Source organism: Solanum verrucosum, unplaced genomic scaffold (genome assembly GCF_900185275.1).
Source record: "Solanum verrucosum unplaced genomic scaffold, falcon-dt-bn FXZP01000079.1, whole genome shotgun sequence".
Lineage (NCBI taxonomy): Eukaryota > Viridiplantae > Streptophyta > Magnoliopsida > Solanales > Solanaceae > Solanum > Solanum verrucosum.
Genome location: NW_026020368.1, coordinates 4,071,540 through 4,083,652, shown reverse-complemented (window position 1 = coordinate 4,083,652; position 12,113 = coordinate 4,071,540). Strand labels below are relative to the sequence as shown.

The 12,113-nt window shown below is 31.7% G+C and overlaps 1 protein-coding gene across 1 annotated transcript; it reads left to right on the top strand.

The window, feature by feature from the left end:
• The first annotated feature begins 4,809 nt into the window (after positions 1-4,809).
• LOC125838163 (uncharacterized protein At4g14450, chloroplastic-like) lies at positions 4,810-5,531 on the top strand. Its single transcript, XM_049517228.1, has one exon. The coding sequence runs from the start codon at positions 4,968-4,970 to the stop codon at positions 5,313-5,315; it is 348 nt and encodes a 115-aa protein (XP_049373185.1). The 5' UTR covers positions 4,810-4,967; the 3' UTR covers positions 5,316-5,531.
• The last annotated feature ends 6,582 nt before the right edge of the window (positions 5,532-12,113 follow it).

Genomic DNA, 12,113 nt, shown 5'->3' with positions numbered 1-12,113 from the left:
TCACCTACTTTGACTTACTGACCAGTCCAAAGGACCAAGTAGGTGCATCACCTACTTGAGCTATATGGATCTAGTTAAAAAGGTCAAGGTTTATGGATCAAATTTGGGCCTATGCTAATGGACTCACTTGAGGCCCAAATTAAGTTAAAAAAAAAGGAAAATGAAACTAAAGCCCAACAGTCAAATTTGCCAAGGCCCAATATATTTAAGCCCAAGTGAAAGCAAATAGGTGCATCACCTAGTTTGACCTTTTGAGCTGCTTGATACACATAAGCAGGTGCATCACCTACTTGACCAATTAGTGGCTGAAAATGGACCAAAAAAAAAGAGGTTCTAGAGGATATTCTTAAAGGTGAAGAAAGCTCAATAAAAGATATATTGGCTGATATTCTCACTCATTTTTAACACACAATATTAAGAATTAACTCCAGCTCTTTCTCTCTTTTCTCTTAAGGATTAAAGTAGCACCCTTAAAGTTCCTTCTAGGGTTCTTGAAGAAACCCTCATATCTGCAAACCAAGGTAAGAGAAACACTTATGGATTTAGCTTAATTCTCCATGGAAGACTAGAAAACATGTTATTCATGCTCAATTATAAGTAGAAGGCAGAAGTTCCCACAAGCTACTACTCATTTTCCTCAATTATTAAGATACTTTTTTTCCTCTTCTTTGATTTAAGTGTGAAGGAGAAGTTGAAGTTCTAGAGGAATTCAAGTTATAAGAAGAAGTTGCGGAAATTAAGGTAAGGTGACTGCTCCATTTTCTTCCTCCTTATGTATGAGTTTGAGTGAGGAATTATGGGTGTGCTGTCATAAAAAACTCAAGGGGGTGGTGAATTCAATAATTGGTTTTATGATACAGAATATTTGAGGATGTTTTATGTGTATTTTTGTTGGTGCAGCTTGGATAATCTTGGAAAAGGATATATAATGTATGTATTGGGCAGAGAAGGAGGGTGTGGTAATACACATTATTTTAAGGGCTGTATGGGCTCATTATCCGTCAATGTTAGCTACTGTTTTACGGGGCTCACGGTGTGATAGCTGATAATTTTAGTTTATTATGACTTATATTGTAGATTAAAACCTAAAAGGGGTGGCTGAATCGTGATAGTTCTATTAGTTAGAGGAAAAGGTATGTAAGGCTATTCGATTTCCTATTTCTTTGGCATGAATCCAACACTTGCATTACAAAAAGTAAGATTTCCAAGTGAGTACTCTAATATGAGTTTGTTACTAAATGTACGTGCTTACTCTACCAAGTATTAGCATGCAAGGTTCAAGCTTGTTTCATCGTCAAAGTACCCTTGTCACGTATTTCCCTTATATAAATCAAAAGGATCCTAGATTACACATGGTACATATGTTTATATGTTGGATATACAATCTGCCCATATCATGCCAACTTGCTTCAATTATCTATATATATTTCATATTTTCACATGTTCATATGTTTCCTTTATTGGTTATTACTCTCATTGTGTTAGACTATAATGTTACCTCACAAGATCCCTACTTGCACTATTGTACATTTTATATGTAAATATGTATTTGTCCTAAAGTTGAATCTGCCCACATTCTCCTTTGGTTCCACGTTCACGTATACCTTGTATTTGATATTGGTTAGTGAATATTTGGCTATCATATAGAGTTCAAATATCTTGGCTGAATGTTAAATGTCTTTACTTGATATGTGTTTCAATTTCAGATGTCAAAATGCTTACTGAGTCATATAAGCTCCTAAGTATTACATGTTCATGTCACATTTGCTTTCCATGTCATTGTTATTATCGTAAATCCATATTCATATGTCTTCTACTACTGGTCCATAGTTCCAAATTTCAACAATGATTATGACCACCAAAACAACAATCTCAAAAGAGTTATGATCATAAAAAGAACAATCTCAAAAGAGTTATGAACATCAAAACAACAATCTCAAAGATTAAAGAATCTAAGTGAAGCAATTTGTATAATTATGAGTGGCAGCCCAGGGGCAAATGCCTGGCATGGGTCGATCCCAATTGATATAGAAGGGTGGAAGCTCAGGGGTGAAATCCTAGCATGGGCCTATCCCAATTGGGATAAGAGGGTGGCAGCTCAGAGGCGAAAGTCTAGCATGGGCCGATCCCAATTTGTGGAATTATGAGGACAGCATCCTAGGGGTTAAAATGCCTAGCATGGGTCATTATCTTCTACCGCTGATAAGATGGTCATTTGTATCATATGTCTTATAAATATTATAATGCAAAGAAAAGTAAAGAAAAGAATGTAACATACACGATTCCACAAGTATAAAGCAAATGTGGTCTCTAATCCTTCTCTATTGGTATTTGGTTTAACTTGAGCTCTCATTTTACATATGGTTATATTATGCCTTACATATTCAGTACATTCTTTCGTATTGATGTCCCTTATTGGGGACGCTATATTTCATGCTACAGGTACAAGTACTCAACTAGTAGATCTCCCCAATAGAAGCACATGATACTTAGCGGTTGTTGGTGAGCTCCAGGTTGATTCGGGGCTTTGCCGAGTCTTTATTATGCGTATTTCATAGGGGTACAGTCATGGATTCCAGTAGAGGCTTTGTAGACATTGTAAAACTATCATCTGAATTCATAGTTTTACTTATCACATGTATTTGTTCAGCTAGTCAACATGTGTTGCATATGAAGCTTCTCATTAGTAAATATATTTGCATAGTAGTAGTTTACTTTCTCATCATAGGTGACTTGTAAATCATGTGTTCATATGGTACTTGTCCGCCTCACCTAGGGTGGGGTGTGACAGAGGGAGTCCTGCCCACGAGCCCTTACCACGGACCGTGAAGGTCCCCGTGGTCCTTACTTGGGTTGGTGGTCTGATGGCTCAAGTCTGGGGTCTACTGGCTAAGCTTCACGGATGCCCCTACGAGCCGTAGTCAGGACTATGGACCATGAAGGTCCCTTTGGTCCTCACTTAGTAGGGGGAATATTCTAACTGATTTTCACAGACGCCACCACAGTCCATCGTGAAGGGTCCCGTGGTGTTACATTTGGGCCTGGTGGAGTCTAACTCTCCACCACAGGCAGGTCAACAGACCGTGGACCCTATCACGGTTCGTGAACCCTACCGTGGTTCATTAGTTCAGGTGATTTTTCTGAATTTTTTTTCTAGGTCTGGTTTCTGAGGTGTTACAGTTATCCTTTCGAACTGCACCATAAAATTGTGAAGAATTCTAGATGTGATAAGTGTTTTCTTACGCGTAAATGGTTCCCACGGTGTTGTATCATCCTCAACTTTATCATCAACATTATGCTCTTTTGATGCTATCCACAATTTCTTCTAAGTTTTGAACCTCTGAACATATCATTTTCATCCGGGTAATCCAACATATTATTAACATTCATTTTATTGTGGTAACCGAAATCATTAATCATGACCTCAAGTTCATGAATGACGTTCGTCAAGTGGGTTCATTTTTATTTTCTGAGATTTCATCCCCTGAATGAATTTCGCAGTGTCAAGATACTCTTTAAATTAATAAATATTAATTTACTATTAAATAATATCTCTATAAAATAACAATATTTTATGATCCACTTATATTAATTTAGTAAAAATTTATTATAGTATGTTTTGGTGTATATTCTACTATCCTCAAACTTTATTTTTTGAAATTATATTCAGTGTATTATTATTGATGCTCTTGTAATCATATAAACCTACTTTTGTTTTTCAATATATATGATAGGGAAAAGGGATAAATATACTCCCGAACTTTCGAAAATGGTATGTCAATACCCTTTGTCATACTTTTCGTCCATCAGAACCCCTGTCTTCCAATAATCGGTGCATATTTGCCCCTCCCGCTAACGGAAGAATAATTAGTGACACGTGGCGCAATCCTACGGCTCAACCCGATTTGACCAATCTTTTAACCCAAATCCTAAAAACCCGCGCATTATCTTCTTCTTCTCTATTTTCTCTTTCTTCCTTCTCTTCCGTGTTGCTTTTTCCAACGAGCTTCAAACACTTCTATCCATCAAATCCTCTTTATCAAAACCCACCATCTATGTATTCAAAAATTGGGAACCCAATACTCCTCTCTGTAAGTTTATTGGTATCACTTGCAATTCTGATGGGTCAGTCAAAGAAATCGAGCTTTCGAGTCAAAGAATTTTTGGGTTTGTTTCTTTTGATAAAATATGTTCACTTAACTCATTGGAAAAGCTCTCTCTCGGTTACAATTCATTTTCTGGGCAAGTTATTGATGATTTGAACAAGTGTTGAATTACTTGAATGTTGGTAATAATAAATTTACTGGATCTTTTCCTGATGTATCTTCACTCACTGAGTTAACCCATTTTTATGCAAATAACAACAGGTTTACAAGAAAAATTTCATGGAATTATGTGGCGAATATGAGTAATTTATATGAGTAATAGGTTAGTATTTGTGTGGGTAATGGGGTATTGGGTGGGTTAAACGGGGTCATTGGACGAGTATTTAAATTTTGGGTTTATTAATGGGTCAAATCAGGTTGAGCAGTAGGATTGCGTCATGTGTCACTAATTATTCTTCTGTTAGTGGTAGGGGCAAATGTGCACTGATTATTGGACGGTGGGGGGCCGGATGGACGAAAAGTATGATGAAAGATATTGACATACCATTTTCAAAAGTTCGGAGATATATTTATCCCTTTTTCCTATATGATATAATTTTATACAAAAAAATAAAACAAAATGTGACATAGGGAGAATAAAATAAGATGTTAAAGTTTGTGTGCGAATAACGTCACATAAAATACTGCTTTTGTATAGAGAAAATTTCTCCTTTCCTGTGGTTCCGTTTCTTTGACCTTTGACTGAATCTCTATCCATTACTTTTTCCGCTTTAACTCCCTCCGCATCGTGCCTTCCACATGCCCCTATTTATACCTTTCTTCCCTTATCTGCAACCCTAAATCCACATTACAATTAATTACATGGCAGACAACAAACCACTCATTTCTTCTTCCGGCGACCGGCGGCAACCAAGCCGGTTACAACGCAGAGCCCCGGCGTCGATACAGGTAGATCGAGTAACCGATTGGAATGTTGCAATACCGCTTCTGTCGCCGCTGATAACTTCTCCGACGTCTCCTGAATCGGACAACTTGAAGGCGGCGATAAATGCTTTTTCCAGCTCGGTTCATAAGGAAGAGGTGAAGAAAGAGCATACAGAGAAGCCGGTGATGGTGTTTAAGAAGTGGCAGCATCCGGCATCGCCGTTCTGTTACGAGCCGGCTCCATTGGTGCCATTTGTATGTGCAGGAAGCGCCGATAGACGATGAGAATTTATAGATCTGGATCTTAATGTTAGGTAGCTGTTGATACAATCTGATTTGTAATTGGCGATTGTAAGGGCAAATGTAAGATTTAGTTTTAGTATTCTAAACACTTTTTTGTTAATAATCTCTCTCTAGTGATTTAGCCCTTGTTCTGTTCCTACAATCTGTACAATTAACAATTTTTTATTACTAATGACAAAAGGATAACCATTCAGCAAACTCGATTAATGCTAATCTCACCTTCTCCCTCCAATGAAGTTTAAGAACTTGACATTAAAGGTAAATTGTTGATAAAGAACTTGGTGTTAAAAGGTTGGCAAAAGTTTGATAATTTTGTTTACTCAGCTGGCTCCACCATCTGGTCAGAGCCAACCTGGAGATGAAATGAAATTAGTTAGAAAAAAAAGACAAATATACCCATGAACTAATATATATTGGATTGAGGAATAAAATTGTGTCATGTGTTCGTACGTTCTACTTTTTTGGTTGGCAAGGCATCAATGTCCCAAAGTATGACGGATATCTGCATATCATTTATGATATGATAGTTCGAAGATATATTTATCATTTTTTTCAATTAGTTATATTGGGCTGGCTAGTAAACAAGATTATTCACTCCAATCCTACCTTGAGATTGTCATAAAAATTTAACAAAGAACGACAATATTGAAAACAATTAAGAAAAAAAAAAATAGCAATCACCAAATAATATGGTAAGTGCATAAGTGAAAACGAGATCCCATTGGCTTCTCCAATTGATTTGATATGTTAACAAACTTTTCAAAGATAAAAGGCATCCAATGAACTTTAGACTCATCATTTGAAGTCCAATTAAATGAACTAATCAACTCAATATATAAAATTAGACTTTTAATTAAATTTATGTGTATTTCTACTGTACACTTTTTGATCGAAACCATGATTTTTGTATGGATTTGATTGATTGGTTAAAATTTAAAGTGTCTATAATATGTGACTCAATCATATTTTCGTAATATTAAATGCAGTTTGTCAGCTTCCTTCATTTGGTTTGTGATTGTCTTTATCAAAACAAAAATTCCTGTCACCAATTAATGTTGACCATTTGCAAATAAGTGATTTTTGATGAATTTAGTGTAGAAATATCCAGAAAGTAAACGATTTATTTCATGAAACTTCTAAATACAAAACTTGTTTTTGGTCAATGAAAATGGTAGGCAACAGTGTAACACATGTTTTAATTTTCTTCCTCGTTGAGTTTCTAGAAAAGGCGGAAAGTAAGTTGGAAATTAGAGTGCAAATTTGGTACGGTACACCCAACAATATTGATAAAGACAATACTTATCATAATTCATACCAAAGTCTATTTAGAAAAAAATTCTTAACCACCTAGTTGATGTTTGATAAAAAAATTCAAATAAACTTTTACTTTATATGAAATTTATGAAAATAAAGTTGTGTTTTTTTATTTTATTTTTTTCATAGAGGAGTGAAGATAACACTTTGTTTGTAATACTATATGAGATGGAATTTGAAAACAAGTTTGGAGTGTTTTATCAAATTTGAAATCGAATATCAAGTTGAATTTGAAAATTTTATAACTAACATTAATGTTGAAATAAAGTGCAAATTTTTTTTAAAAGTACAATTATCATGGCAAACAGCTTAAGTTTGTGAATTGATTTTTCTTTTTACCTATTCGCTTGTGATTTGAATCGTTTGGTATGAGAGATAAGAGATAATAATATGAGAATAAATACAAAATTATATATCAAAGTGGACTGTCTTCCTTATGTTTTTCTCTCATATATTTTCGATATCCATTTTGAGTCTCCACTAACTCAAAGTAACTTATATTGAGAAGTAGGGGTGTTCACGGGTTGGTTTGGGTCGGTTATTGGTCAAAACCAAAACCAAACCAACTTAATCGGTTTTAAAATTATCAAAACCAAACCAAACCAAACCTAATATACATTTATCGGTTTGGTTGTTATCAGTTTCGGTTCGGTTTGGTTCGGTTATTCGGTTATTAACCATATACATAAAATTAAAACAAATAATTCATTCAAAATGTGAAAAAAAAAGTGACAATAATCAATTCAAAATGAAAAATAGTTAGAATGATTGACATTACGAAACTTTCGATCATTGAATTTACTATGAATAAAGCTTCAAAGTTCACTACTTTTGTCCTAGAAGGAAGAAACATTGATATTTTCAATCCCACAAAGAATTGTCATAGACATTCATATACATGAAACCAATAAGATAAATGTTCTTACCTTGGCCCTTTTTACTTTCATAAATAAATTATAAATAAATTTTTGATGAATACATATATAAGATTTTTAAAATTGTTTATACAATAGTATATTATGTATGTATAATAATAAAATTTATGTATATTATTTATCGGTTTGGTTCGGTTATTTCTTCCATTTTTTTCGAACAAAATCATAACCAAACCAAATACTATCGGTTTTTCTAAAATCTAAAACCAAACCAAACTAAACCCTAAATAAAATCAGTTCATTTAATCGATTTGATTGAGTTTTTCGATTTGGATCGATTTTTATCCAAACCGCGAACACCCCTATTGAGAAGTCTCAATATGAAGTAAGATGCTCCTCGTAAAAAATGATATCTTTTAGAAATCGAAACAGAAATATATGATGAAGAATAAAGGTATTAGTGCCTACTCGCCACCAGCCCACAGCCCAAATTTCCAGCCCATTAGCTTGTGGGCCGGGCCAATCCATCGAGTGACGATTATGAGTTATGACCAAACAATTTTGAGTCATATTATTATGAAAAAAATTTCAAAACAGCAATATTTTAGTAATAGGATTCCTTGTCAACACTTTCAAATATTAATTGAAAATGTCAATATTTTGATTTATTATAATGCTGACTGTATTTAATACAAGATGGACTTCTTTAAATATGATTTTGTGTGTCATTATTTTATAATGTAATTGAAATATAAATTGCAAGTGATATTGAAAATACAAATGAGCCAAATAAAATACAAATCTATTTACTAATGCAAATAGTATGAATACATATATAATGAATAAGTAAATAAATTGTATTTTGGTTATTTAGAATTGAAAATGAATACAAATCAAATTTAAATACAAATTATCTGGTATACAAAGCGATATTGAAAATACAAAATGAGCAAAATAAAAAACAAAATATGTTTTATTGATGCAATTAGGATGAATACCTATATAAAATAAATAAACTGTATTTTGATTATTTAAAATTGAGAATGCATACGAAATCAAATATAAATACAAAACTTGATGGTATACCATTAGGACGAATACAAAATCAAATTTAAATACAAACTATTTGGTATACAAAGTGATATTGTAAATACAAAATAAGCAAAATAAGATAAAAACTTTGTTTTACATATGCAATTAGGATGAATACATAAATAAACTGTATTTTGGTTATTTAGAATTGAGAATGAATGGACAATTAAGAACTTTTATCCGACAATTGATTCATCAAATTCCATGGATTCAAGAAGAGTCTTTTTGAAACCATTCGTAGAGCGGCGGCAGTGGAGATCTGGAACCCGACAGGGACACCGCCCGAGCCCTAAAACAAAATCACAAGAAGATAAAAAAAATTTATTTAAAAGACTAAAAAATTGAAATACATAAATATTTGATGATTATCTAACCAAACTCACATTCTACTAAATCTGAAATATTAAAACAAAATCACAAGAAAATCGAAAAAAATTATTTAAAAGACTAAAAATTTGTAACACATAGATATTTGATGATTATCTAACCAAACTCACATAAAAATCGAAAAAATTGACAGAAAATCCGTAATACATAAAATCCGAAATACAAGATAATCGGTAATTTTAAAAATAAAATCAACATAAATATCACTAAATAATCGAAATTACCCTTAACAATTGAGATATTTCTTGAGTTAAGTTAGAGATTTGTTGAACAAATTAGGAGAACCATTCATAATTTGTATTTCTTGACCTGCAAAGAAATTTGAAGAAAGTGAAAATATAAAACTTGAATGATGAGGGAAAAGAAACGTGAATGATGGGGAAAGAAGATTAATCGGTAGTTTTTTCTTTTCTTTTTTCTTTTTTTATCTGTTATTGGTTTAGAATTTGGTCCAATGATGAACTGTTTTGGAGAAAAAAAAAAGGTAAAATAAATAATAATATTTGAATACAATTATTTTGTAAAGTATTGACATTTTGACATTTTAAATAAATATTTTAAAGTGTAGTTGTTTTGACTAATTATGTTAGGTATATTGACTAGATTGCTAATTTTCCCTATTATTATTAAATAAAAGAGAAATAAGTAGATTGATTGTTTTTCAAAAACTACATAAATGGGGCATAAAACTCAAAGTAATATATGTTCATATTTCAATCCAAAGTAATTCAAAAAATACTATTCTCTAAAAAATAATTACAGTCTATACCCCATTCATTAAGGCTGATAATTTTAGTTTAACCGATACTAAATCAGTATCATATATTGTATTGGTATCATTAAAACTGATAATTTCACCTAATTGATACTAAATCAGTATATATATATACGGTATTAATATTATTAAGATTTTTTGTTAAGAAATTACTCATTAGTAATGATACTATAAAAGTATATGTATATTGTTGAGTATAATTAAAGTTTTTTGTTCAGAAATTACTCATTAGTCAATGATACTATAAGAGTATATATATATATATAATAAGAGTATATGTATATTGTTGTAGTATAAGTAATGTTTTTTGTTCAGAAATTATTCATTAGTCAATTATACTATAAGAGTATATATATATATATATCATTAAGATTTTTTGTTCAGAAATTACTCATTAGTCAATGATACTATAAGAGTTTACATATACTTAGTGAAGTATGAATGTAAAGTGATATATATAGGGCATGTTTGGAAGGATACTCTGGTAATTGAATTTGGTGTAATTGGGTGTAATTACATTGTCTGTCCTGTTTGGTGGACATGTAATTACTTGGTCAGCAGATAATTGGTGTAATTGGCAAGGGGTAATTACACTCTCCAATTCACAACCAGAGGCTGTGAATTGCTGATTACTTCTTAATTTTATTTTATTTTAATTTTTATTTTTTATTTTTTGTTTTTTGTTTTAATTTTTTTACTTCTATTATTTTAAGTTCTTTTTTTTATTATTACTCTAAAAATTTCTAAAAGTTTATTTTTTATTTTCTTCTCGTTCTCAACCTTACTTCATGTGATTCTATGCAATTTTTTCTTATTATCTATTTCCTTATGCCATGCTTATTTCCTCATTGGCATAATTCTATTAGTATTCTAATTTTTAAATTAATAGAATTTATTGTTAAGTAAGGTTATAGACTTACGTTTTCTTCTTTTTAAAAAAAATAAAAATAAATCATATTTATGTATGCTATGTTGAAATTTGCGATAAGAGTATTATGTTAAAGTTTTTGTTTTGAATTTATAACTTATGTTATATTTTCGGCATAAGGGTCTGAAAAATACCTTAACTTTGGTCAAATTTGCTGTTGCGATACTAAACTTTCATGAAGACCTATTACCTCACTAAACTATTTAATACCGTATTTTAAACATATATAATTGCCCACGTGGACATAAAAAATAATGCAAAATTATAAATAGTAATGTGTCCACGTAGGCACATATATACCTTTAAAATACACTATTAAATAGTTCATGGGGTAAAAAATACGGTATTAAATAGTCTAGGGAGGTAATAGGTCCTTATGAAAGTTTAGTATCGCAACAGAAAATTCGACCAAAGTTGGGGTATTTTTTCAGATTTTTATCCCTATATTTTCAGTTTCATTTATTTTAGTAATATTGAATTCACATTGCAAGTCATTTTTTAATTAGACCTGATAGATTATCTTTTTGTCAAACATTTTAATAATTTATGACATTTTATTTAGAGCAACTTTCACATATAGCAAAGACAAAATTCATATTTATATGCTATAGCAAAGTTTGCATAATTGCGCTTCATAGCAAACATATATATGTATATTTCGCTATATATATACAAAAGAAAGCAGTGTATAATCTGCTTTGGTATACATATACAAAAAGATCAATTGATAAAGTGAGAGAGACGAGTGAGCAAGCGAGATCTGGGAGAGTGGCGAGCGATATTTGGGAGAGGGGAACAAAAATATATGTATATATACAATTTTCACGCATTTTATACATTTGCGTTTTTGTATAAAGTGAGAGAGGCGAGTGAGAGAGCGAGATCTGGGAGAGTGACGAGTGAGATCTGGGAGAGGGGAGAGAGGGGAGAGAGGGGAAAGAAAATATATGTATATATACAATTTTCTTTCGCTTTATACAAACACAAATGCATTTTATACAATTTGAGTTTTTTGTATAAAGTGAGAGAGCGAGATCTGGGAGAGGGGAACGAAAATATATGTATATATACAATTTTCTCTCGCTTTATACAAACACAAACGCACTTTATACACTTGCGTTTGTATAAAAAATGAGAGAGGCGAGGGAGAGAATGAGAGTGGTGAGTGAGATTCACCAGGAGAGAGGTGAAATAGCAACAGTTTGCTATGAGGTACAATTAAATCAAACTATATTTATAGCATTTAATTTGAATTAATAGTTTGCTATTATATATAATTTCCCCTTTTATTTATATATTAATTTTTTTTATCAAACATGCATTTCACGATATTAGTAGAAACTTCATACTTTTAGTTTTTATGATCAATTCAATTGAAATATATTAATTTGAAAAAAATATAAATCAAT

Bases quoted from the DNA above. Each gene is read 5' to 3' on its own strand.
- LOC125838163 (XM_049517228.1), top strand. From the start codon at position 4,968: ATGGCAGACAACAAACCACTCATTTCTTCTTCCGGCGACCGGCGGCAA.